The sequence below is a fragment of the Periophthalmus magnuspinnatus genome, chromosome 14, assembly GCF_009829125.3.
Source record: "Periophthalmus magnuspinnatus isolate fPerMag1 chromosome 14, fPerMag1.2.pri, whole genome shotgun sequence".
NCBI classification, from domain to species: Eukaryota; Metazoa; Chordata; class Actinopteri; order Gobiiformes; family Gobiidae; genus Periophthalmus; species Periophthalmus magnuspinnatus.
Window position 1 is genome coordinate 34,320 of NC_047139.1, and position 24,133 is coordinate 58,452.

At 45.2% G+C, this 24,133-nt stretch overlaps 3 protein-coding genes across 4 annotated transcripts in view; 2 read left to right on the plus strand and 1 right to left on the minus strand.

Moving 5' to 3' along the window:
• Window positions 1-276: 276 nt before the first annotated feature.
• ik (IK cytokine) lies at window positions 277-12,700 on the minus strand. The gene is made up of 20 exons (XM_033978869.2): window positions 12,509-12,700; window positions 10,951-11,017; window positions 9,952-10,044; window positions 9,368-9,427; window positions 8,624-8,791; window positions 8,034-8,148; window positions 7,664-7,734; window positions 6,614-6,660; window positions 5,825-5,988; window positions 4,633-4,741; window positions 4,346-4,385; window positions 3,799-3,988; window positions 3,667-3,685; window positions 3,451-3,532; window positions 3,190-3,270; window positions 3,049-3,106; window positions 2,886-2,974; window positions 852-960; window positions 702-736; window positions 277-417 (listed from the first exon to the last, which is right to left on the minus strand). The coding sequence occupies exons 1-20, from the start codon at window positions 12,516-12,518 to the stop codon at window positions 390-392; spliced, it is 1,635 nt and encodes a 544-aa protein (XP_033834760.1). The 5' UTR covers window positions 12,519-12,700; the 3' UTR covers window positions 277-389.
• A 2,879-nt stretch (window positions 12,701-15,579) lies between these two features.
• On the plus strand, window positions 15,580-18,114 carry ndufa2 (NADH:ubiquinone oxidoreductase subunit A2). Its single transcript, XM_033978641.2, has 3 exons — window positions 15,580-15,730; window positions 16,113-16,219; window positions 17,883-18,114. Exons 1-3 carry the CDS (start codon window positions 15,627-15,629, stop codon window positions 17,969-17,971), a joined length of 300 nt encoding a protein of 99 aa, XP_033834532.1. The 5' UTR covers window positions 15,580-15,626; the 3' UTR covers window positions 17,972-18,114.
• Window positions 18,115-22,083: 3,969 nt separating this feature from the next.
• The window catches only part of LOC117381504 (A disintegrin and metalloproteinase with thrombospondin motifs 2-like), a 33,909-nt gene continuing 31,859 nt past the window's right edge, over window positions 22,084-24,133 (plus strand). Inside the window, exon 1 of one of the 2 annotated variants that reach the window (XM_055226591.1) lies at window positions 22,084-22,932. In XM_055226591.1, coding sequence (XP_055082566.1) covers window positions 22,845-22,932 — 88 coding nt within the window. In that variant the 5' untranslated portion in view covers window positions 22,084-22,844. The remainder of the gene's footprint in view (window positions 22,933-24,133) is intronic. The other variant, XM_055226592.1, reaches the window with a different exon arrangement.

Below are 24,133 nucleotides of genomic sequence, written 5' to 3' on the forward strand. Positions count from 1 at the left end.
CTAATGCCAGAGGTCGGCTGTTTTCAGGTACATTTACAACTTCTTTAAGAAATTGTACAAAAGTTGTGTTTTTTCTTCTGCTGTAAATCTACAAGTGACAAAAGCTTTCGCTCCCGACAGTTACTCTTTAGGTTATTCTTACTCAAATAGTATTTTTCCCAAATACATGAGTAATTCCTTGAACCTGTACTTTGCACTTTTGTGTTTCCATCTCATTTGATATCAGAGGGGGCGGGGCCAGAGGTTTTGATTGGATGACACAGGAAAGAGGGCGGGGTCAAAGGTTTTTATTGGCCATTTCACTGTTAAACACATTTACAAGTTTCATCAATAACACATTTTACACATTTTACACTGATCAAATCATTATTAGAATAAACCCAAAGTCTTCAGTACTTCGGCCTCTTCACATCCACCCTGAGGAAACCAACAAGAAGGTAAGGGAAGGAGGCAAGGGAACGAGACAAGGGAACGAGACAAGGGAACGAGAAAAGAGTTTTGTTGAGTCAAACTGGATAAAGTCTTGGTTCATTAACTCTTCACTTTGCCTCAGATTTGTGATAAACGTCATGAGATCTGAGCTGTGATTGGTCATAAACGTCATGAGATCTGAGCTGTGATTGGTCATAAACGTCATGAGATCTGAGCTGTGATTGGTCATAAACGTCATGAGATCTGAGCTGTGATTGGTGGAGACTCACCCGTCCGCCTCCATCTTCTTCCTCTTCTCAATGATCTGGAAAATAAATAAATAAACAAATAAATAAATAAAAGACCAGGACTAGATCAGGACTAGACCAGGTCCTGGACCAAACCCAGACTAAACCCGGTGTTAAGTCAATGTCACTCACGGCGCTGATCTTCTTCCACTGTCGGTCCAGTTCGGCTTTTTCGTTGGTTTCTTTGAATCGTCGTGTTTTTCTGCCTTCGGACATCTTTATACCGTACTGAAACGCAGCCCTAAAAGTACAAATGTATCTAAATATGTACCACTAAATACTATTAGAAAATATACAAATGTATTGTGAAAAATAAACACTATATTAATAGTGTTCTCTGGTTTATCGCGGGGGTCACATTCCAAAAATAATAAGTAGAAAACTTAGTTGTTTTGTTTTTTTACAACTATTCTACATATTTTGAGGCTGTAAAACCCTCACCACACACTTTATACACTTTTCTCACACAGACATTAACATTTTGTCATGTTTCTCGTTTAAACACTTCAAATTCAAACCTTCATAGATTTAAAAAATAAGCACAGTGTTATAGAACAAAACCAAATACTACACTGCAAATAAAATCTATGCTTTTAGAAATACTTTAACAAATGTCATTTTAATGCTGAACCTACGAGGTTGGTCACATGATTAACCTCCTCAGACCGGAGCTCTTGCATCACATGATTTTATTAATGACTTTATTAGTTTCTCTTTGTTATTTGGGCTGATTGGACCTGATGAGTAAAAACAAAGAATTATCTTTTTACATTATGTAGTTTCTGAGAAAAGTGTCCTCATATGTGACATTTTAATCATTTTCATGTGTCCCAGGAGGGTAATAGTGACTCAAACGTATTTCAGCTCCTCTGACCCCGCCTCCTCCTCTGACCCCACTTCGACCGCACCTCCTCCTCTGACCCCGCCTCCTCCTCTGACCCCGCCTCCTCCTCTGACCCCGCCTCCTCCTCTGTGCCTTTTCGCTGTAATGTCTCGTAATGTTCTTTTTCCTGCAGTCCCTGATCCTCACAGCTGAAGTTGACTCCATCCACACGATCATCTTGTCTTGTCTGTTCACATGTCCAAAAGTTGAAAAAGCTGATTTTTTTGGCTTTTGACTACGCTCCAGAGACAAAGCAACGTCATTATCCAGAACAAGTGGAAAGACATCAGCCACAAACTACGGCAACTTAATTATGATCACCTCCTTATGGTTTTATGTAATAAATACATTAAAGTCACTCTCAACCTGGTCTGCAGCGTTCACAAAGACACAGGGAAAACAAAACATCCAAAGACACAACGCACGCCCTGGACGTCAAGATGACGTGTCCATTGGTCCTCAAATGCAAAGGCGTCCAACTAGAGGCCTCCAACAGGTTCTTAACGCCCAGAGTCACACTGCGAGCGTTGAATATTTATGTACATTTGGCTGAATACGCGCCTGTATATACTGTAAAAAAAAGAAAAATTGCACACAAAAAAAAAATCTGCGAAACAACAAGACCACGAAAAGTGAACCGCGATATAGTGAGGGAACACTGTACTAATAATACTGTGTAATCTATAAACTGGAACTGGTACAGGTTAGGGAGTAGGGTTTAGGAGGTAGGGAGTAGGGTTTAGGAGGTAGGGAGTAGGGTTTAGGAGGTAGGGAGTAGGGTTTAGGAGGTAGGGAGTAGGGTTTAGGAGGTAGGGAGTAGGGTTTAGGAGGTAGGGTGCGGGGGTTAGGAGGTAGGGTGCGGGGGTTAGGAGGTAGGGTGCGGGGGTTAGGAGGTAGGGTGCGGGGGTTAGGAGGTAGGGTGCGGGGGTTAGGAGGTAGGGTGCGGGGGTTAGGAGGTAGGGTGCACGGGTTAGGAGGTAGGGTGCACGGGTTAGGAGGTAGGGTGCACGGGTTAGGAGGTAGGGTGCACGGGTTAGGAGGTAGGGTGCACGGGTTAGGGGGTAGGGTGCACGGGTTAGGGGGTTAGGAGGTAGGGTGCACGGGTTAGGGGGTAAGGTGCGGGGGTTAGGGTGCGGGGGTTAGGGGGTAGGGTGCACGGGTTAGGGGGTAGGGTGCACGGGTTAGGGGGTAGGGTGCACGGGTTAGGGGGTAGGGTGCACGGGTTAGGGGGTAGGGTGCACGGGTTAGGGGGTAGGGCAAAGGGTGTAGGGAGCAGTACGTACTTGGGGAGTGCCTCCTTGTTGTTCATGTAGTCTGAATACTCCTCCTGAGTGTCAAAGTCCCAGCGTCCCAGAGGACCCTTCTTATTCCCCTAAAAACACAACTTTTAAATGAGCTCATGATGTCATCATGACAGGAGCAAGGGCTGCTGGGAAATGTAGTCACCTGGTCCATTTTACTGTAGTCCACCTCCTCGTCACTGTCCACCGCCAGATCGTCCATTCTACAGAACAGAGAAAGACATCAGGAGTCAAACCCACAACCTCCTCACCCTCTCAGTGAGGAGGTTGTGGGTTATATTCTTACGTTGCTGGGTAACACTCGGCGTAGGAGTTGGACCCTCCAAAGAAATCTCCGAGCTGCTCTTTGCTGTCCCGCCGAGACCCAGTGCAGAGACGTTAAGGACCAAACCAGGACCAAACCAGGACCAAACCAGGACCAAACCAGGACCAAACCAGGACTAAACCAGGACTAAACCAGGACTAAACCAGGACTAAACCAGGACTAAACCAGGACTAAACCAGGACTAAACCAGGACCAAACCAAGATCAGTGCAGTGAAGGATATGCCTCCTGGTTCCATTGAGGCCCTGCAGCTCCAGCGAACTTCTCGTTGATGAGTTTGATCTGATCTCGGACCGACCCAGGACCTGAACACAAACAAAACTGGTTCAGGACAATCTAAACCAGGTCTAAACCCAGACAAAACCCAGACAAAACCCAGACTAAACCAAGACTAAACCAAGACTAAACCAAGACTAAACCAGGACTTAAAGAGTCTCACCTGTGTCCACCTCCAAAGCCTGGAAAACAGAAGAGCAGCATATTTAAACTTTATTAAGCTAAAAAGAGTGAAATATAAAGTCTAATGCAAACATGTATCAGATGCCCTTCCTGGATGCTCATTAGTTCTGACCTGCTCTTCAGCGCCCCCTCGTGATTTGTCGAAGTAGCTGTGTCGGCTCTTCTCCTCCCTCTCCCTCTCCTTCTCTCTCTCCCGGTCTCTCTCTCTGTCCCTCTCCCTCTCTCGTTCCCTCTCGCGGTGGCGCTCCTTCTCTCTGGACTTGGACGATGTTGGGATGTAGTCTCCGATGTCATCAAAGATACTGAAAAAAACACAAAAACATGAGTAAGACAGGAGGGTCACGAGGGCAACAATGTAAGCAGGGACTCCCAGACTTCCTTCACCACCCCAGACACCTCCTCCAGCTCCTCCGGTGGGACCCCAAGGCGTTCCCAGTCCAGAGAGACATAGTCCCTCCAGCGTGTCCTGGGTCTTGATGCCTGAACCAAGTGAGCAACAGCTCTACTCTGAGCTCCTCATCTCTATCTTTAAGGGAGCTTGTATCTGTGATCAAGTGGTCGAAATTAGTCCTAAAGCAGAACTAAGCCGGGACTAAACTGGGACTAAACCGGGACCAAACCGGGACTAAACTAGAACTAGAGTTTGGAGCAGGACTCACCTGAGGTCAGCCTCGGGAGCACGCTTGTCGTCCAGTTTACCTGAAACACAGAAAAATGAGGTAGGGGATAATGAGTAGAGTGCAGGACGGAGTGAGTAGGAGGTACTCCGGTTTCCCCCATCAACCAAAACATGAACGCCCTTCGAGACAACTGTTGTTGTGATTTTGGGCGTTACAAAAATAAAATGAATTGAATTGAATAAGAGGTAGGAAGTAGGCGATAGGAGGTAGAGTGTAGGGGATAGGAGGTAGGGCATAGGAGGTAGGGTGTAGGGTTTATGTTGTACCTTTATCTTTCTTCTTGAGCCTCTTGTTCCTGGTTCCTGCTCGGAGGTAGGACAGGATCTGAGTGAGTTTGGAGATCACGATGTCGTTGGTCGTCAGCGTTGTCTGCGCCTAAATCACGACAAAAATATTAAGATTTTAATAATAATATGTTTTATTTATTAGGAGACTTCCTAGACACTGTGTCTCTTTAATATTATGACATCACACATTTAAACTTTAACACATTTGTCAAAAATAAAACAAAGTGGATTTTTTTTCATTTGCAGCAAAATGACGACGCAACGAATCCTACGAGTATTACCACGAAAATAAGACTGGAGAAGGAAGTGCACATGTCACAGGGTCAGAGTGGGTGTGGCACAGTGGGCGTGGCACAGTGGGCGTGGCACAGTGGGCGTGGCACAGTGGGCGTGGCACAGTGGGCGTGGCACAGTGGGTGTGGCACAGTGGGCGTGGCACAGTGGGTGTGGCACAGTGGGCGTGGCACAGTGGGTGTGGCACAGTGGGTGTGGCACAGTGGGTGTGGCACAATGGGCGCCCCTTTGTCGCATTATCTTGCATATATTTTATATTTCTGCTTGTTTTGGGGCGTATAAAAAGGCCATCCATGGCGCGCTCTTGCTCACACTCACTGTGCACCTCCTCACCCTCCACACCTGGGGCGCGCGCTCGTCCCGGGGCGCGCGCTCGTCCCGGTGCATGCTCCATGGCTCAGACTGCTGCTCGGCTGCACCACATCTGTGAGCTGCCGTTAGCCCTTTTGTGTTTGACCTGGTAGGCCTGTCCTGTTTTCGTCTTTTGTTTGAAACGGTTGGTCTGGGGATGGTTTTGGTTTTAGGTTAGTGATGTCGGCACCGGCTTCTATGGCCCTGTACGGGATTGGCCCGGTTTGGCTCATCAGCTCCACTTTCTGCTGTTCCTTTGTTTGGGGCACGGGAGCGGGTTTTTGGCATTTTAAAGTAACTTAAAATGAACTTAAAATAAACTAACATTTTGTAACCCGTTTGACTCCTGTGTCCTCTTTAATATGTTTGATCCACCTGGGTCGTAACAGGCAGTCGGCCTTGCTCCGGATGAGTGTGGTGGGGATGTCGGTGTAGTAGGTGTAGTAGGTGTAGTAGGTGTAGTAGGTGTAGTAGGTGTAGTAGGTGTAGTAGGTGTAGTAGGTGTAGTAGGTGTAGTAGTATATACCTCCATAGTAGGGCAGTCGGCCTTGCTCCGGATGAGGGTGGTGGGGATGTCGGTGTCAGTAAACTCGTCCTCGAGGTCGACCACGTACGCCATTCTCCCGGGAAGAAACAGCTCGTTCCTCTCAGACTGCCCCGAGCGGAACACCACGCGGTAAATGTTCCTCCCTGGAACACAATATGCTGTTAGACTACTAATACCACTACTAATACAAATACTACTACAAATACTCCTACAAGTACTCCTACAAGTACTACTACAAGTACTACTACAAGTACTCCTACAAGTACTCCTACAAGTACTACTACAAGTACTACTACAAGTACTACTACAAGTACTACTACAAATACTACTACAAGTACTACTACAAATACTACTACAAGTACTACTACAAGTACTACTACAAGTACTCCTACAAGTACTACTACAAGTACTACTACAAATACTACTACAAGTACTACTACAAGTACTCCTACTCCCACTGTTTTGCCCAAGGACACTGTAACAGAAGGCCCTGGTATAAATGGGGACAAAACCATCTACCTCTACTATTACTATTACTACAGTGAATAGTGTACCGTGTTTCAGTGTGGAGTGTTTCAGTGTGGAGTGTTTCAGTGTAACATGTTCTATTTTAGCGTGTTCTAGTGAAAAGCCTCACATGTTTCAGTTTAACATGTTCTAGTGAATAGCCTCACATGTTTCAGTTTAACATGTTCTAGTGAATAGTTTCTCATATTTCAGTTTAACATGTTCTATCTTAGCATGTTCCAGTGTGTAGTGCGTTCCCACCAAGGCGTGTCTTAAACTCCATCTTCTCCTCTGGCTCCACCTCTTTCCTGAAACACAAACACATTTTATTTGAAGCAGCTGAAGTTGTATTTAAATGTGCTTTATAAATAACATTGAATTGGCTAGCTGAGGCTAGTGCTACATGCTAGCAGTGTTTTGGTGTTTGTGAGTAAATGAAAAGTTAAAAGTGAAGAGCTGGTCCTGTTGATGGAGGAGCTCTTTACTGTTGGTCACACAGATTGTTGCAGACGCAGTGACAGGAGGGCTCACTCTGCACGTGTAGAAGTCACAGATCACTTTGGTTCTACGACAGGTCTTATTCTGATCTTTGTCCCGTTCTCATGTTGAGACCAAACACCCACAACTTTTAACTACAGCCCCATGATCAGAAATATTTTCTGTGGAGACTCGAACTTTTGGATGGAATTCTCCCAGTGTGACGCCGCCAGTGTGACGCCGCCAGTGTGACGCCGCCAGTGTGACGCCGCCAGTGTGACGCCGCCAGTGTGACGCCGCCAGTGTGACGCCGCCAGTGTGACGCCACCCGTGTGACGCCACCAGTGTGACGCCACCCGTGTGACGCCGCCAGTGTGACGCCACCAGTGTGACGCCGCCAGTGTGACGCCACCAGTGTGACGCCACCCGTGTGACGCCGCCGGTGTGATGCCGCCGGTGTGACGCCACCAGTGTGACGCCACCCGTGTGACGCCACCCGTGTGACGCCGCCAGTGTGACGCCGCCGGTGTGACGCCATCAGTGTGACGTCATCAGTGTGACGCCACCCGTGTGATGCCACCATTGTAGGATTCTCTACTTCGTGTAACTTTCAACATGTTTTTGGACCTTTCTTCACAAATTGCTTCATGATTGGTGTAAACGTATAATTAAGATTTAGAACTGGTTTTATTTCACCAAATTAAGTAAAAAATGGAGGATTCTAAAAACGTGTCAAATGCACTTTAACACTATGACATCACTGTGCATGTGCAGAAGAACGTGATATTGTGATTGTCTTGTTATATTATGTCTGATGGAGGCGGTGCTTCGTACTTGGCCTCCTTCTGGACCTTCTCCATCATGTCCTCCTCCTCCTTCTCTTTGTTGGTGATCTCCGCTCGCACCTGACACACAAACACCAGAGATTAACTCACAAAAACACGGTCTATGGTCAGAACATACACTTTAATTATGTCATAACGAGTGTTGTTACGATGCTAAAATTTCAAATTCGATTTCGATACTAAGGAATAGACTCAATGGGACTTTTTATTGATACCTGTGAAAATGAGTAGTTTCGATACTAGTTTAAGTATCAATTAGTATGTGATTTTTAATACTTTTGAAAACCCTACTCCATACATAATATATACTTTAGTGATGTCATAACCACAGTGCGTGCGGCAGACATTTTGTCTCTGACCTTCTGTAGCAAAGCGAAGTCCAGACCCTTCACCAAGTGAGTGTGCTCCATGTCACCTCCCAAGAACTTAGACTCTTGGATGAGCTGACGACGCTTCTCTGCCGCAGACTTATCTCTGAAACAAAAACATCATCACATAAACCACTTTAATTCATGTGGAATGAACTATAGCCATAATAAGTTTTTATTTGCCCTGGTGGAGACGAGCTGTGGAGGCAGTAATGAAAACTGTTTTGGGTTTAGTACAGAAGTTTATTCAGTGCAGCTCAGGTTTTACTTAAGATTTCATTTATTTCATGTCACTTCCAGGTCACTTTACTGGGATTGTAATTAGCATTACTGGGTGTGTTTTAAAGGGTTTTAGGGTTCAGGAGTTGTTAGGGTGTAGGGTGTAGGGTGTAAGGTTTAGGGTTTAGGGTGTAGGGTTTAGGCTGTAGGGTGTAGGGTTTAGGCTGTAGGCTGTAGGGTTTAGGGTGTAGGGTTTAGGCTGTAGGGTGTAGGGTTTAGGGTGTAGGCTGTAGCGTGTAGACTGTAGGGTGTAGACTGTAGGGTGTAGTGTGTAGGCTGTAGTGTGTAGGCTGTAGACTCACGCCTCTGCTGTCGGCCCCACAGCTCTGTAGTTGGCTGTAGTACTGATCAGCTCTGTTTCTTCATAGTCTTTGTTGACTCCGTCTCGTCGCTCTCTCGCTCTGTCTCTGTATTTCTCGGCCAGTTCTCTCTCTCTCTCCATCTCCTGCTGCCGGAGCTTCGCGTAGTAACTAAAAATAAAAAATACAACACTTTAATATTAAAGCTCCTGTACCACACAAAGCTGACCTTTGTAGCTTTAGGTCATGTTCTCACCTCCTCAAAAACAGACCTGGAGTTGTGTTTTGTTTCATTCACATGTTTGAGTCACACTTTATTATTGGTCTGTTACATCTCCAAAGCTCAAAACGCTCTGCTCCACCTTGTGATGTCATCAAGTGGTGGTTTTCAAGTGAACAGCTCCTTTTACCTTTAGTGAAGTAGAGATAAGTGGCAACTTCAGGCTTGAAATGATCCAAATGATTCTAATGAAGGTGGAGTTTAAAAACACAGTGGAGCACTTCCTGTATCACCACATGATGACATCACAAGGTGGAACAGAGTGTTTTCAGTTTGAGAGAAGAACTCAGCCTAAATCTGCAGGTTTGTGTGTCAAACATGTGAGAATGAAACAAAACACAACTCCGGGTCTGTTTGAAATGAGGAAACAACATTAGGACAGATCAGCATCGCTCCATATAAAACATACGAACTTCTAAAAGACAGAACAGACACGGAAGCTTCTGGAGTTTTACCAATAACATCACCTCTTTTTCTTCCTCCTGCGGGCGGCGGGATCCTCGTCCTCGTTATAGTCCCGTGGCATTCTAGGAAAAAACATGCTGGCTTTAATAACCAGTAATAACAAAAGTAATAATAATATATGTAACTCTGTTATGGAGTACGTAGAATCACAGATTTAATTTATGGCCATTTGGATTAGAGAAGAGGGACGAGTCAAAAGTATCAAAAACCTTTCCTGAATATCTTTAGAATGATCTTGAGCTGTATCAGAACAAGTATAAGACACATAGACTAGTACACACACACATATACATACAGATATATAGACACACACACACACACATATACATACATACATACATACATATATATATATATACACACACACACCACTATGAACCTACTGCACACTGTGGGATTACACAGTTATAAGATTTATGGGAATATAAAAGAAAGTGCTACCATTTAATGCTGAAAATCACATTCCATTCAATAAGGAGTCTTTATCATTGTCGTATCAAAATTGGTATCGAGTATCAAGTCTACTACTTAGTATCAAAATCGAGTTGTGCATTTTAGTATCGGTTCTGCTTCATCTCAAACTCACTCATGTGTCCTGGTCTTGGAGGGCGGGGCTGAGGACGGCGCAGCCCTGGGGGTCATCAGCAGCTTTCTGAAGTCATCATTGGTCAGTTTGGCCCTAGACACAACAAACAAAACAAGTACATAAAAGTGTAGAAATAGTTCCACTTTTAAAAAAGTATTTTCTGCTTTTACGGTGGCTTTAATCGTGTAATGACGATGAGAGCTATGTCTGTGCTGCCAATCCATTAGTCAAATAAAAAAGGGGCATGGCAAAAACTCTTAAAATAATTCCATAAATCTGTGTATCTGACCCAAAATGCACTATCCAGACTACACCTGCAGGGGGAGTTCATGCAAAAACTACTATTTATGCAGAAAAAAGTGCTAGGAAACAATGTATTTATATAAGACGGATTCAACTTGTAAGTTTAATCTGCTTTTTTACATATAAATACCAAAAAATACCAAATCTTCTGCTCAGTCGCTTCTCTTTCTGCTGCTCTCCCCTCATCACCATCAACCAATTAATCACATAAACAACTAACAGAATACTGCACCCATAAGTTCGTACTTGCAGTAATAGTAGTAGTATTTGTAAGGTTAGTAGTAGTATCAGTAGTATCTCACTGAGTCGCAAAGAGGCAGTAGTTGAGTTAGTAGATAGTAGTAGTAATAGAAGCAGCGCAATGTGGTAGTTGAAGTAGTTAGCCGTATCCAGGTAAATATTTCGCAAAAGTAGTAAGTACTGATAATAGTCGTATCTCACTGATTGGCAGCACAATGTCACAGTTGTAGTTAGGAGTAGTATTTTGTTGTAGTAGTAAAGGCAGTAGGAGTATCATTAGTAGTATTAATATGTGACTGTGGTGTGGTGAGACAGCTGTAGTGGTATTTTGAAGTAGTTTAAGTTGTTGTAGTAATAGTAATATTCATTGAGTGATGACACATTGAGGTAGTTAGCAGTGGTGATAGTAATAGTTGTGGTAATAGTAATAGTAGTAGTAGTAGTAGTAGTACTCACTGAGCAGCGGCACGGTGGTCGTCCACATCGTGTCCCTCTGGAGCCAAAGGGTTGGAGTAACTCTCAGCTGAAACACAAGTGATAAATCACATGTGTGTAACAGAACGTGTGTGTGTAACAGAACGTGTGTGCGTAACAGAACGTGTGTGCGTAACAGAACGTGTGTGCGTAACAGAACGTGTGTGTAACAGAACATGTGTGTAACAGAACATGTGTGTGTAACAGAACATGTGTGTGTAACAGAACATGTGTGTGTAACAGAACGTGTGTGTAACAGAACGTGTGTGTAACAGAACATGTGTGTGTAACAGAACATGTGTGTAACAGAACGTGTGTGCGTAACAGAACGTGTGTGTAACAGAACGTGTGTGTGTAACAGAACGTGTGTGTGTAACAGAACGTGTGTGCGTAACAGAACGTGTGTGCGTAACAGAACGTGTGTGCGTAACAGAACGTGTGTGCGTAACAGAACGTGTGTGTGTAACAGAACGTGTGTGTGTAACAGAACGTGTGTGTAACAGAACATGTGTGTAACAGAACATGTGTGTGTAACAGAACGTGTGTGTGTAACAGAACGTGTGTGTGTAACAGAACGTGTGTGTGTAACAGAACGTGTGTGTAACAGAACGTGTGTGTGTAACAGAACATGTGTGTAACAGAACATGTGTGTGTGTAACAGAACATGTGTGTGTAACAGAACGTGTGTGTGTAACAGAACGTGTGTGTGTAACAGAACGTGTGTGTAACAGAACGTGTGTGCGTAACAGAACGTGTGTGTGTGTAACAGAACGTGTGTGTGTGTTCAGATGTATGATAATGTGTGTGTCTGAACAGTTGGGATTAATGTGATTATTAAAAGACAATTTCAACAACAAAACAACAAAAACTCTAAAACAACATTAGTGAGTTTGGGTTTGGACACAGTAGAGTCTCTGGTTTGGACACAGTAGAGTCTCTGGTTTGGACACAGTAGAGTCTCTGGTTTGGACACAGTAGAGTCTCTGGTTTGGACACAGTAGAGTCTCTGGTTTGGACACAGTAGAGTCTCTGGTTTGGACACAGTAGAGTCTCTGGTTTGGACACAGTAGTCTCTGGTTTGGACACAGTAGTCTCTGGTTTGGACACAGTAGAGTCTCTGGTTTGGACACAGTAGAGTCTCTGGTTTGGACACAGTAGAGTCTCTGGTTTGGACACAGTAGAGTCTCTGGTTTGGACACAGTAGAGTCTCTGGTTTGGACACAGTAGAGTCTCTGGTTTGGACACAGTAGAGTCTCTGGTTTGGACACAGTAGTCTCTGGTTTGGACACAGTAGAGTCTCTGGTTTGGACACAGTAGTCTCTGGTTTGGACACATCACGGGCAGAGTTTAGCTTTAGATCGTGTTTGTATAATGTCTCTTATGGGAAATAAACACTGCGCAGACTTTCTCTGCACAAATGTTTTAAAGTCTAAATTAAACTCTGCGGGTTTTAAAGGCTCCGCTGGGGCTAAAGTTTGTGTTTACTGTGGAGCTAACATGCTAACGGCTAAGTGCGGAGCTAAAGGCCGTAAAGACTCACTCTCGGGCATGGTGCGGTCTGGTCCGGTCGTGTCCGGTCTGGTTCGGTTCTGTTCGGGTTGTCCTCGGTCTGTCTGACGTTCGGTCCCGCTCACGGACCCGGGATTCTGAGTTTATTCGGTCCAAATGAGGCTAAAGAGGAGCTAAAGCTGACCCAGACATAAGCACAACACTGCGGCTAAAGGATAAAGGAGCTGATGAGAGCGCCCCCAGAGGAGCCAGTGTGCACTGCGGCTAAAGGAGCTGATGAGAGCGCCCCCAGAGGAGCCAGTGTGCACTGCACTCACAAACCTGATGCCCTCCCGTGGCCCGCAGCAGAATATTCAACAAAATCCATGTTTACTCCGGACGCATGGCCCATTTTTAAAAACAGACAAGGACAGTAACTTTGTTAGTTTGTCTCATTTTTGTGTCTGTTTGAAAAACAAACAGATTTTAGTCCTTCACATCATCACCATCATCATTATTATTACTTCAAACATAAAGATGTTGTGCCCGGACAGTTACTCTTTAAGTAGTATTTTTCCAAATACTTTTTAATCGCTATTGATTCATTTCTTGGACACCTCCTTTGTACTTTTACTTAAGTTATTTTGAAGTAACGTTACACTTATTTGAGTGCAGTGTTTGGCTCCTCTACCACCTCTGTAGCCTGTATCCCTGTGTCAGATGCCCTCCCATCCTCCTGTATCCCTGTGTCAGATGCCCTCCCACCCTCCTGTATCCCTGTGTCAGATGCCCTCCCATCCTCCTGTATCCCTGTGTCAGATGCCCTCCCATCCTCCTGTATCCCTGTGTCAGATGCCCTCCCATCCTCCTGTATCCCTGTGTCAGATGCCCTCCCATCCTTCTTTTCCAGGGCATCTGACACCAGAGGGTTAAAGCTCATTTATAAAGTCAAAGGGTTAAACTGTGGGTGAAATAACAGAACAGGAGTGTGAGCAGTGTCGCCCTCGTGTGGACTCAGTGGGCGGTGCAGGATCTCCTCAGGACCCAAAGGAGCAGATGGAGATCCTCAGAGTGGCTGTGGCTCAGAGGGTGTGAACCGTGCAGAAAAACACAGTGCACTTTGACTGTGGATTTCTGCAGAAAATAAGGACTTTTAGATTTGACTTCAGGTTTAAACACTGATTTCCAATGATAAAAACACTCCCCATAATCTCATTTGTGCCTCAAGAGTCGAAAAATAATCAAATCAACAAAAAAACTATCAAACTAATGATACTTTATGCCTGTAGTATTGTTTTAAACAGACGTATCCAGTAGTACTAGTAGTAGTAGTAGTAGTAGTAGTAGTAGTAGTAGTAGTAGTAGTAGTAGTAAAGTACTGTATACATTTTAGATATCTGCACTTTACTTAAGTACATTTTAAAGTGTATACTTTTTACTTCACTACATTCGAGAGCAGTATCTGTACTTTCTACTCCACTACATTTTTTAACAGGACTAAAAAGTAAAAGTATATTTACTATAGTTTGAGGGTTTATTTTTAATGCATTCATAATTGGAGCAAAATAAAAACTACAAATAAAACCAGCTGGAAAAAGACCTGAGTTGATTGTTTCTGCTAAACAAAATTCAGCACAAAAATCACATCTGAAACTTTATACGACCTCACAATATGTGCAAAATATGTTTACTTTTCACTCTTTGAGTACATTTAAACAGGTACATTAATACTTTTACTTGAGAAGATTTTTTCATGTGAGATTTTTACTTTTACTGTTTTTGTGGATCTGTACTTATACTCACTTTACTTTATGGACCACTGGAAGTAAATGTATTTGATCTGTATTTTTTTATCACCAAACGTCACATTAGTCTCTGTTTGCACAGAAAATAATTCACATATGGATCATGCATTGATTGTCTCAGTGTAAACTCAGTGTAAACTCAGTATAAACACAGTATAAAATCTGCATAAAATCAGTATAAACTCAGTGGAAACTAAGTATATACTCAGTATAAAGGCAGTGTAAACTCAGGATCAACTCAGTGTAAACTCAGTATAAATTCAAAGTAAACTCAGTGCAAACTCAGTGTAAACTCAGTGTAAACTCAGTGTTAAGTCAGTGTAAACTCAGGATCAACTCAGTGTAAACTCAGTATAAACTCAGTGTAAACTCAGTATAATCTCAGTGTAAACTCAGTGTAAACTTAGTATAAACTCAGTGCAAACTCTGTAAACTCAGTATAATCTCAATGTAAACTCAGTGCAAACTCAGTGTAAACTCAGTGTAAACTCAGTATAAACTCAGTGTACGCTCAGTTTAAACTCAGTATAAAATCAGTATCAACTCAGTATAAACTCAGTGTAAACTCAGTGTAAACTCAGTGTAAATTCAGTGTAAACTCAGTAGAAACTCAGTGTAAACTCAGTGCAAACTCAGTGTAAACTCAGTGTAAATTCAGTGTAAACTCAGTAGAAACTCAGTGTAAACTCAGTGCAAACTCAGTATAATCTCAGTGTAAACTCAGTGTAAACTCAGTGTAAACTCAGTGTAAACTCAGTGTAAACTCTGGGCGGAGCCATTCCATTGAGCCCGATGAGTTTTATATGTGAAAACATGGAGCTGATATTTAAAGTTGAATAGGAAACATGAGCACAGAGAACACTCTTCTGATCGTGGTCTCTGTGCCTCTTGGTGTAAAAAGGGCAAATCTTCTGCAGACCTTTAATATGAAAAACATGTGACACAGACTCTGTCTCAGTGTTTGAATCAACAAGAAGAAGAAGCTGACACAATCCAACAGAAATGTAAATGTATGAACTTGTTTTGTCTCTGAACCACACAGAAGAGGAGGAGGAGGAGAGGAGGAGGAGAGAGAGGGGAGAGAGGAGGGAGAGGAGAGAGGAGGAGGAGAAGGGAGAGGGGAGAGAGGAGGAGGAGGGAGAGGAGAGAGGAGGGAGAGGAGAGAGGGGAGAGAGAGGAGGACGAGAGAGGAGGAGGAGGGAGAGGGGAGAGAGAGGAGGACGAGAGAGGAGGAGGAGGGAGAGGAGAGAGAGGGAAGAAAGGAGGAGAGAGGGGGAAATGAGGAGAGAGGGGAGAGAGAGGAGGCTCAGGCGCGTGTTTTTCTCTGAGTATCTGGCAACCTTCCTGCCGCCCTTCAGAACAAACATGGCGGCGTCTGTGGTGCGGACCCTCGGCTCCAGTTTGGCCAAAAACCTGCGCGAAGTTCGGCTTCACCTGAGCCAGAGTTGCGCCGGGAGTCAGGGCGCCAGGTAAGTGTGTGGACCCGGGATAGACTGAGGCTCAGGCGGGCAAACGCCCGGAGAAACACCCGGAGAAACAGCGGACAACCAGAGCTGAGCTAACAGGCTAATGACAACCTAATGCTAATGTCATAGAAATACACGGAGACTGAGGCTAACAACAGAGCTAACAACAGAGCTAACAACAGAGCTAACAACAGAGCTAACAGCAGAGCTAACAGCAGAGCTAACAACAGAGCTAACAACAGAGCTAACGGCAGAGCTAACGGCAGAGCTAAACCAGGTCTAAACCAGGTCTAAATCAGGTCTAAACCAGGTCTAAACTGTATTGTTTCTGAGTTTGATATTTTGAAGTTATTTTTGTTCATTGTGGTTTTGCTCTTTATCTCAGAGAGTTTGTGGAGCAGCACTACGTGACTCTGAAGAGGTCCAACCCCGACTTTCCCATCCTCATCCGAGAATGTTCAGGGGTCAGGGCCACACTCTGGGCCAGATATGGTAAATACAGTATGAACATATTAAAGTGTATGTAAACCATAACTACGATAGATTAATGTGTATGTGCTAACCCTGCTGTGCTCTGCAAACTAAACCTCTTTATCTGAGAGCGTTCAGGGACCAGGGCAGCGTTCAGGGACCAGGGCTGCGCTCTGGGCCAGATTCAGGGGTCAGGGCTCTGGGCCAGATTCAGGGGTCAGGGCTCTGGGCCAGATTCAGGGGTCAGGGCTCTGGGCCAGATTCAGGGGTCAGGGCTCTGGGCCAGATTCAGGGGTCAGGGCTCTGGGCCAGATTCAGGGGTCAGGGCTCTGGGCCAGATTCAGGGGTCAGGGCCGCGCTCTGGGTCAGATGTGTTAAATATAAACAAGAGTCTGGGCCGTCCATTAACCTAAGGACAAGGTGAGGTCATAATAAAACTAAATGGACATATAATGTACAAGTTATTATTGTCCCAAAGTGGTGCAGTGGGCTCTCTGTGTTCAGTTGTACAGGTTCAGGTCAGGGCTCAGGTTCAGGTTCAGGTCATAAACTGTATAAATAAGTGGATTAAGTGAGTGTGACCTCATCCACAGCGTTCAGCTCAAATGAAGCTCATCGAGACTAGAGCAGTTATAGCGGCTAAATTGTAGCTGTGTTTTGACCGTGAGTATCATAGCAACCAAAGTGCCAATCAGGAGTGAGGCTGTTGAAGGTAACGCCCCTTCCCACTTTGCTGCTAACGCTAGCAAGAGCGAACTCGGGGAAAGAAGACACCTGATAATAATGTTCATATCTTGATTTACGAACACAATAGCAAAAAACAAATGTCCGTTTTAATCCAGTATACATGGCCCTGGTACAAGTCAGTGGAGCCGGGCTCATCCTCACTTCCTGATTGGAACACGGCGGCTAGCAGGTTAGCCAAGTCCATTTATATATATAGTGTATGCTAGCAGGTTAGCCAAGTCCATTTATATATATAGTGTATGCTAGCAGGTTAGCCAAGTCCATTTATATAAACAGTGTATGGTTCAGGTTTAGGGTTTATGTTTATGTTCACTTTATACATGTTTTGGACTGACCTGCAGTTGTGTGAATGAACTTCATCACAGATACTCTACTGAGCATGTGCAGTACAGGGGCTCATGGGAAGTGTAGTTCTACCAATCAATAACAGCTGCAGTGTCTCTGTGTCATACTTGTATAGATATATTTAGTATTATAATATATTATTTTGTCTGTTTCTCCAGTCTGACCCGTTGTGTATATGTGTGTGTGTGTGTGTGTATATGTGTGTACATATGTTCAAGTATTTGTCATAATAATATTTATCTGTGTTTGTCCAGCTCTCAGTTTGGAGCACAGCGTGTGTGTAATGTGTGTGTATACATATCATAATATAAATATTTCTCTGTTTAGCTCATGGCCGGGAGTGCAGTGGGTGTGTGTGTGTGGGGGGAGGGGGTACATATATTGTAATATATTTGTGTGTTTCTTTAGCTCACGGTCGGGAGTGCAGTGGGTGTGTGTGTGTGTGTGGGGGTGTGTGTGTGTGTGTACATATATTGTAATATATTTGTGTGTTTCTTTAGCTCATGGCCGGGAGTGCAGTGGGTGTGTGTGTGTGTGGGGGTGTGTGTGTGGGTGTGTGTACATATATTGTAATATATTTGTGTTTCTTTAGCTCACGGTCGGGAGTGCAGTGTGTCTGTGGAGAACATGTCGTGTGATGAAGTGGCTTCAGCTCTGAACGGCCTCGCACAAAACAAATGACTTCTGTATTCAGATTATTATTATTAATATGATCTGTCCGTGACCTCTGTGTGACCTCTGTGTGACCTCTGTGTGACCTCTGTGTGACCTCTGTATTATACAATGATGGTTAAAATGTGTTTAATAAAATATTTAAACTTTGACCTCAGACTCTTTACATAAAGTCCACTTGGCTCAGGCTGGATTCAGACCTGGGTCTCCTAAAGTAAACAAAGTGACATATGTGACTTTCTACAGTAATGAGGGGGTATTTACCTCTGGGGTATTAAAGAGGGGGTATTTACCCTTGTGGGGTATTAAAGATAATAATAATAATAATACATTTTATTTGTTAGGCCCTTTCAAGGCTCTCAAGGTCGCCGTACACACACATACACACACACACATACACAATACAAATAGAACAATGTAAAATGATTAAAAATACATTTAAAAACAAAGATTAAAAGACAGAGCAGTTATGGTCAGAGTGGTCAGGGTGAGAAGGCCTTTCTAAACACATGAGTTTTGAGTTTAGATTTGAAATGTGGGAGTGAGTGTGTGTTGCGGAGGTCATGGGGGAGGGAGTTCCAGAGCTGGGGAGCAGAGCAGCTGAAGGCTCTGCTCCCCATAGTGACGAGACGGGCAGGAGGGACAGTGAGGTGCAGGGAAGAGGAGGAGCGGAGGGAGCGGGCGGGTGTGGAGATGTGAATGAGGTCAGACAGGAGGGGCCAGGTTGTGGAGAGCTTTGTATGTGAGGAGTGTGATTTTGTAGTGTGTACGGTGCGTGATGGAGCCGGTGGAGCTGGTGCAGGTGTGATGTGGTGATGGAGGGTGTGTGTGTGATGATGTGGGCGGCTGAGTTTTGGACCAGTTGGAGTTTATGGAGTGATTTCTGTGGGAGTCCAAACAGAAGAGAATTGCAATAATCAATACGAGAAGTGACCAGGCTGTGGATGAGGATGGCGGTGGTGTGTGGGGTGAGTGAGGGACGGAGGCGGTGGATGTTTCTGAGGTGGAAGTAGGTGGACCGGGTGATGTTGTTGATATGGGAGGTGAAGGAAAGTGTCGAGGATGACACCCAGACTCTTTACCTGAGGGGAGGGGGAGATAGAGGAGCCGTCAATAGATATGGAAAAAGGATTTATTTTGCTTAGGGTGGATTTGGTGCCGATGAGTAGGAGTTCTGTTTTATTGCCGTTAAGTTTGAGGAAGTTTGAGGTGAACCAGGTTTGTATTTCAGTGAGGCAGTCTGTCAGGGAGGAGGGTGGAAGTGTAGAGTTGGGTTTACTGGAAATGTAGAGCTGGGTATTTACCCTTGTGGGGTATTAAAGAGGGAGTATTTACCCTTGTAGGGTATTTGCTGTAACACATAACATATTTAGATCTCATGTTTCCTTTTATTGTTTGAAAATGCCATATTCACCCAAAACAACAGATTAATGTGTTTTATAAGTTTCACTTTGAGTCCCTCCTCTCTATGCTCCTTGTGCTAAGTTCCTCCTCCTTCAGAGCTCTATCAAACCATGTTTTAGTCCTGGTCTAGTCCTGGTCTAGTCCTGGTTTTAGTCCTGTTTTTTATGTTACTGAAATCTGCTTTCAATACAACGTTGTCTTTTGAGTTCATTGAATGGACTTTACATGGACTCTCCACCCACACGGAGAGACACCCACACACCACCAGAAAAAGGTGGTGCCCTCTGCAGGTGGAGAGTCTCTGCCTCAAGTGGAGCAGTTCAAGTATCTCGGGGTCTTGTTCTCGAGGAGGATGGAGCGTGAGATTGACAGTTGGATCAGCGTCTGCAGTGATGTTGTCTCTGTGTCGTCTGTTGTGGTGAAGAAGGAGCTGAGTCCAAAGACAAAGCTCTGGATTTACCTCAGTCTGTTCACCTCATGAGTCTGGGACCGAAAGGACAAGATCAAGATAAAAGACGACAGAATGAGTTTCCTCCTCAGGGAGGCCCAGTGCTCCTGTAGAGAGAGGGTGAGGAGCTCAGTCACACGGGAGGAGCTCGGAGTAGAGCCGCTGCTCCTCCATGTCAAGAGGAGCAGCTGAGGCTCAGGCGTCTGCTCAGGACGCCTCCTGGACACCTCCTGGAGACACTGGAGGGACTATGTCTCTCGGCTGGCCTGGGATAAGAGGAAGAAAATGGATGGATGGATAAATGGACTTTACCGTCACTGTGACACATTCAACCCATTCTTAAACCTGGACTAAACCAGGATTAAACCTGGACTAAACCAGGATTAAACCTGGACTAAACCAGGATTAAACCTGGACTAAACCAGGATTAAACCTGGACTAAACCAGGATTAAACCTGGACTAAACCAGGATTAAACCTGGACTAAACCAGGATTAAACCAGGATTAAACCTGGACTAAACCAGGATTAAACCTGGACTAAACCAGGATTAAACCTGGACTAAACCAGGATTAAACCTGGACTAAACCAGGATTAAACCTGGACTAAACCAGGATTAAACCAGGATTAAACCTGGACTAAACCAGGATTAAACCTGGACTAAACCAGGATTAAACCAGGATTAAACCTGGACTAAACCAGGATTAAACCTGGACTAAACCAGGATTAAACCTGGACTAAACCAGGATTAAACCTGGACTAAACCAGGATTAAACCTGGACTAAACCAGGATTAAACCAGGATTAAACCTGGACTAAACCAGGATTAAACCTGGACTAAACCAGGATTAAACCTGGACTAAACCAGGATTAAACCTGGACTAAACCAGGATTAAACCTGGACTAAACCAGGATTAAACCAGGATTAAACCTGGACTAAACCAGGATTAAACCAGGATTAAACCTGGACTAAACCAGGATTAAACCTGGACTAAACCAGGATTAAACCAGGATTAAACCTGGACTAAACCAGGATTAAACCTGGACTAAACCAGGATTAAACCTGGATTAAACCAGGTCCAGATCTTTAGCTGGTCTTGGTCAGTCCCTGGGCTTAGATTTGACCTATTTTGCATCGTTTAGGCTGATGGGGGAAACAGACACAGGGAGAACACGCAAACTCCACACAGACACAGAGAGAACACGCAAACTCCACACAGACACAGACAGAACACGCAAACTGCACCACTCTGCCACTGCTCCTCTTGACCTTTGAACTTCTCCACAAATGTCATGTTTGATTTGTTTGTGTTTTTCTGTAATGACAAGACTGAACAGAAAGAGGGAGGGAAAGAGAGAAAGAGAGAAAGAGGGAGGACAGACTGGAGAGACAGAGGGAGGGAAAAAGAGAAAGAGGGAGGACAGACTGGAGAGACAGAGGGAGGGAAAGAGAGAAAGAGGGAGGACAGACTGGAGAGACAGAGGGAGGGAAAGAGAGAAAGAGGGAGGACAGACTGGAGAGACAGAGGGAGGGAAAGAGAGAAAGAGGGAGGACAGACTGGAGAGACAGAGGGAGGGAGAGAGAGAAAGAGGGAGGACAGACTGGAGAGACAGAGGAAGGGAGAGAGAGAAAGAGGGAGGACAGACTGGAGAGACAGAGGGAGGGAGAGAGAGAAAGAGGGAGGACAGACTGGAGAGACAGAGGGGGGGAGAGAGAGAAAGAGGGAGGACAGACTGGAGAGACAGAGGGAGGGAGAGAGAGAAAGAGGGAGGACAGACTGGAGAGACAGAGGGAGGGAGAGAGAGAGAAAGAGGGAGGACAGACTGGAGAGACAGAGGGAGGGAGAGAGAGAAAGGGGGAGGATGGACTAGATCAGAGGGAGAGAGGGAGGGAGCGAGGGCAAGAGCAGAGTCCAGAAAGAGGCAGAACAGACTTGAGGGAAAAAAGATGGAAAAGGATAGAAGGTGCAGAGTCCAGAGAGATGGAGAGAGAGAAGAGTGTGTGGGAGGATAGAAGGGAAGGGGGGGTGGAGGGAGAGAGACACTTGCCACCACAAGAACAGACAGAAAAGAGGGAGGAGAGACAGAGAAAGATTAGGTTCAGACGAGAGGGAGGGAAAGAGGGAGGAGGAGTAACCGGAGACTAGAGCACAGGGCGAGAGAGAGTTAACAGAGCAGAAAAACAGAGAGAGAGGAGAGAGAGAGAGGGGAGGGGGGCACAATAGAAAGAGAAGAGAGAGAGAGAGTAGAGAGAGAGGGGAAAGGGTTAATCGACTGACAGGAGCAGAGAGAGAGAGAGAGAGCTCCTGTCTCCTGCACATGTGTCTGACCAACTGTGACCAACACAGAGAATAAACCAGAACTGGACCAGGATCAGACCAGGATCAAGCCAGAACTGAACGAAACCAGAACTGGACCAGGACCAAGCCAGGACTAAACCAGGATTCAAACTAGGATTCAAACTAGGACTGCTGCAGGTCTAAATCTGGACGGAAACTGGATTAAAAGTGAACCAGGACCAACCATGACCAGTGTTTATGCAACATCTGGATCAAACTGAAGGTTTCTGATGAATTCTGCACCTGAAAAACAGGACCAAACCAGGTCTAAACCAGGTCTAAACCAGGACCAAACCAGGACTAAACCAGGACTAAACCAGGACTAAACCAGGTCTAAACCAGGTCTAAACCAGGACCAAACCAGGACTAAACCAGGACTAAACCAGGTCTAAACCAGGACTAAACCAGGACTAAACCAGGACTAAACCAGGACTAAACCAGGTCTAAACCAGGACTAAACCAGGTCTAAACTAAAACTTTTCCTCAGTTTATAATCTGGATCTTTGAAACAGGATCAAACCAGGAACTTGGACTACACCTGGATCACTCTGAACCAGGCCCATGACTAAACCAGGACTAGACCAGGACTAGACCAGGACTAGACCAGGACTAGACCAGGACTAGACCAGGACTAGACCAGGACTAGACCAGGACTGAAGCAGGACTGAAGCAGGACTCCAGAGGACCCTGGACCATGGGCTGGGGGTTGTCAGGACTCTTTCTGTGGCTCTGCTGTGGACTGTGGCTCCAGACCCGACCGGCTCTGCTTCAGTCTCCCTCAGGTCAGTGTTTCACATCAGGTCATAGGTCAAAGGTTAATGCCGCACATCAGGTTACATGTCAAAGGTCAGTGCCTCACAATGTCAATGTCTGCAACACATTTACAAAAACTGCAGCTCCTCAAAGTGCGTCACACGTACAATAAAAACATGAGGATAAGTTCATTTATGAAAATATTACAAATGCACAATTATTAAACGCCAACGCAAAGAAATGTGTGTTAAGAGCAGATTTAAAAGACTCCAGAGGAGCAGCTCTGAGGTATAAACTGTTCCATAGTTTGGGGACAGCCTCAGCAAAGGCCCCGTCACCTCCAGGTCTGGGCACATTTACAAAAAGCTGTTTTTCTCACTTAACTGATCTGGCTGGTGACTTGGTGAAGTTTAATATGTTACGTCGGGGTTGGACACGAGCAGTGATGTCATAACTGTTACCTAGCAACCGTAATGTAAACAAGGGTCAAAACATGTCCAAATTACACAACAGTTATGATCATCCATCCATCCATGTTCTTCCTCTTATCTGGGGCCAGGCCGCGGGGCCATCGGTCTAAGTAGGGATTCCCAGACTTCGCTCACCCCAGACATGTCCTCCAGCTCTTCCGGTGGGACCCCAAGGCGTTCCCAGTCCAGCCCAGAGATATAGTCCCTGTGTCTTCACCGGGGCCTCCTCCCAGTGGGGCATGAACACCTCCCCAGGGAGGTGTCCAGGAGGCATCCTGAGCAGACGCCTGAGCCTCAGCTGCTCCTCTACATGGAGGAGCAGCGGCTCTTGTCCGAGCTTCTCTCGCGTGACTGAGCTCCTCCCCCTCTCTCTAAGGGAGTGCCTGGCCACCCTATGGAGGAAACTCATTTCAGTCGTTTGTATCTTGATCTTGTCCTTTCAGTCATGACCCAGACTCATGAGGTGAACAGACTGAGGTAAATCCAGAGCTTTGTCTTTGGACTCAGCTCCTTCTTCACCACAACAGACGACACAGAGACAACATCACTGCAGACGCTGATCCAACTGTCAATCTCACGCTCCATCCTCCCCCTACTTGAACTCCTCCACTTGAGGCAGAGACTCTCCATCTGCAGAGGGCGCCACCTTTTTCCGGTCGAGAACCATGGCCTCAGATTTAGAGGAGCTGATTCTCATCCCAGACACTTCACACTCGACTCAAACTGCCCCAGAGCTGCATGTCCTGAAGCATCAGGACAA

What these genes read in the sequence shown, in the direction of transcription:
- ik (XM_033978869.2), bottom strand. An exon ending in ACTTCGCTTTGCTACAGAAG is followed by an intron (nt 7,735 to 8,033) that starts GTCAGAGACAAA and finishes TTTGTGTGTCAG; the next exon opens with GTGCGAGCGGAGATCACCAA. An exon ending in GGAGTTTAAGACACGCCTTG is followed by an intron (nt 5,989 to 6,613) that starts GTGGGAACGCAC and finishes ATTGTGTTCCAG; the next exon opens with GGAGGAACATTTACCGCGTG.
- ndufa2 (XM_033978641.2), top strand. Translation starts at nt 15,627, where the DNA reads ATGGCGGCGTCTGTGGTGCGGACCCTCGGCTCCAGTTTGGCCAAAAAC. An exon ending in GCCGGGAGTCAGGGCGCCAG is followed by an intron (nt 15,731 to 16,112) that starts GTAAGTGTGTGG and finishes TCTTTATCTCAG; the next exon opens with AGAGTTTGTGGAGCAGCACT. An exon ending in CACACTCTGGGCCAGATATG is followed by an intron (nt 16,220 to 17,882) that starts GTAAATACAGTA and finishes GTGTTTCTTTAG; the next exon opens with CTCACGGTCGGGAGTGCAGT.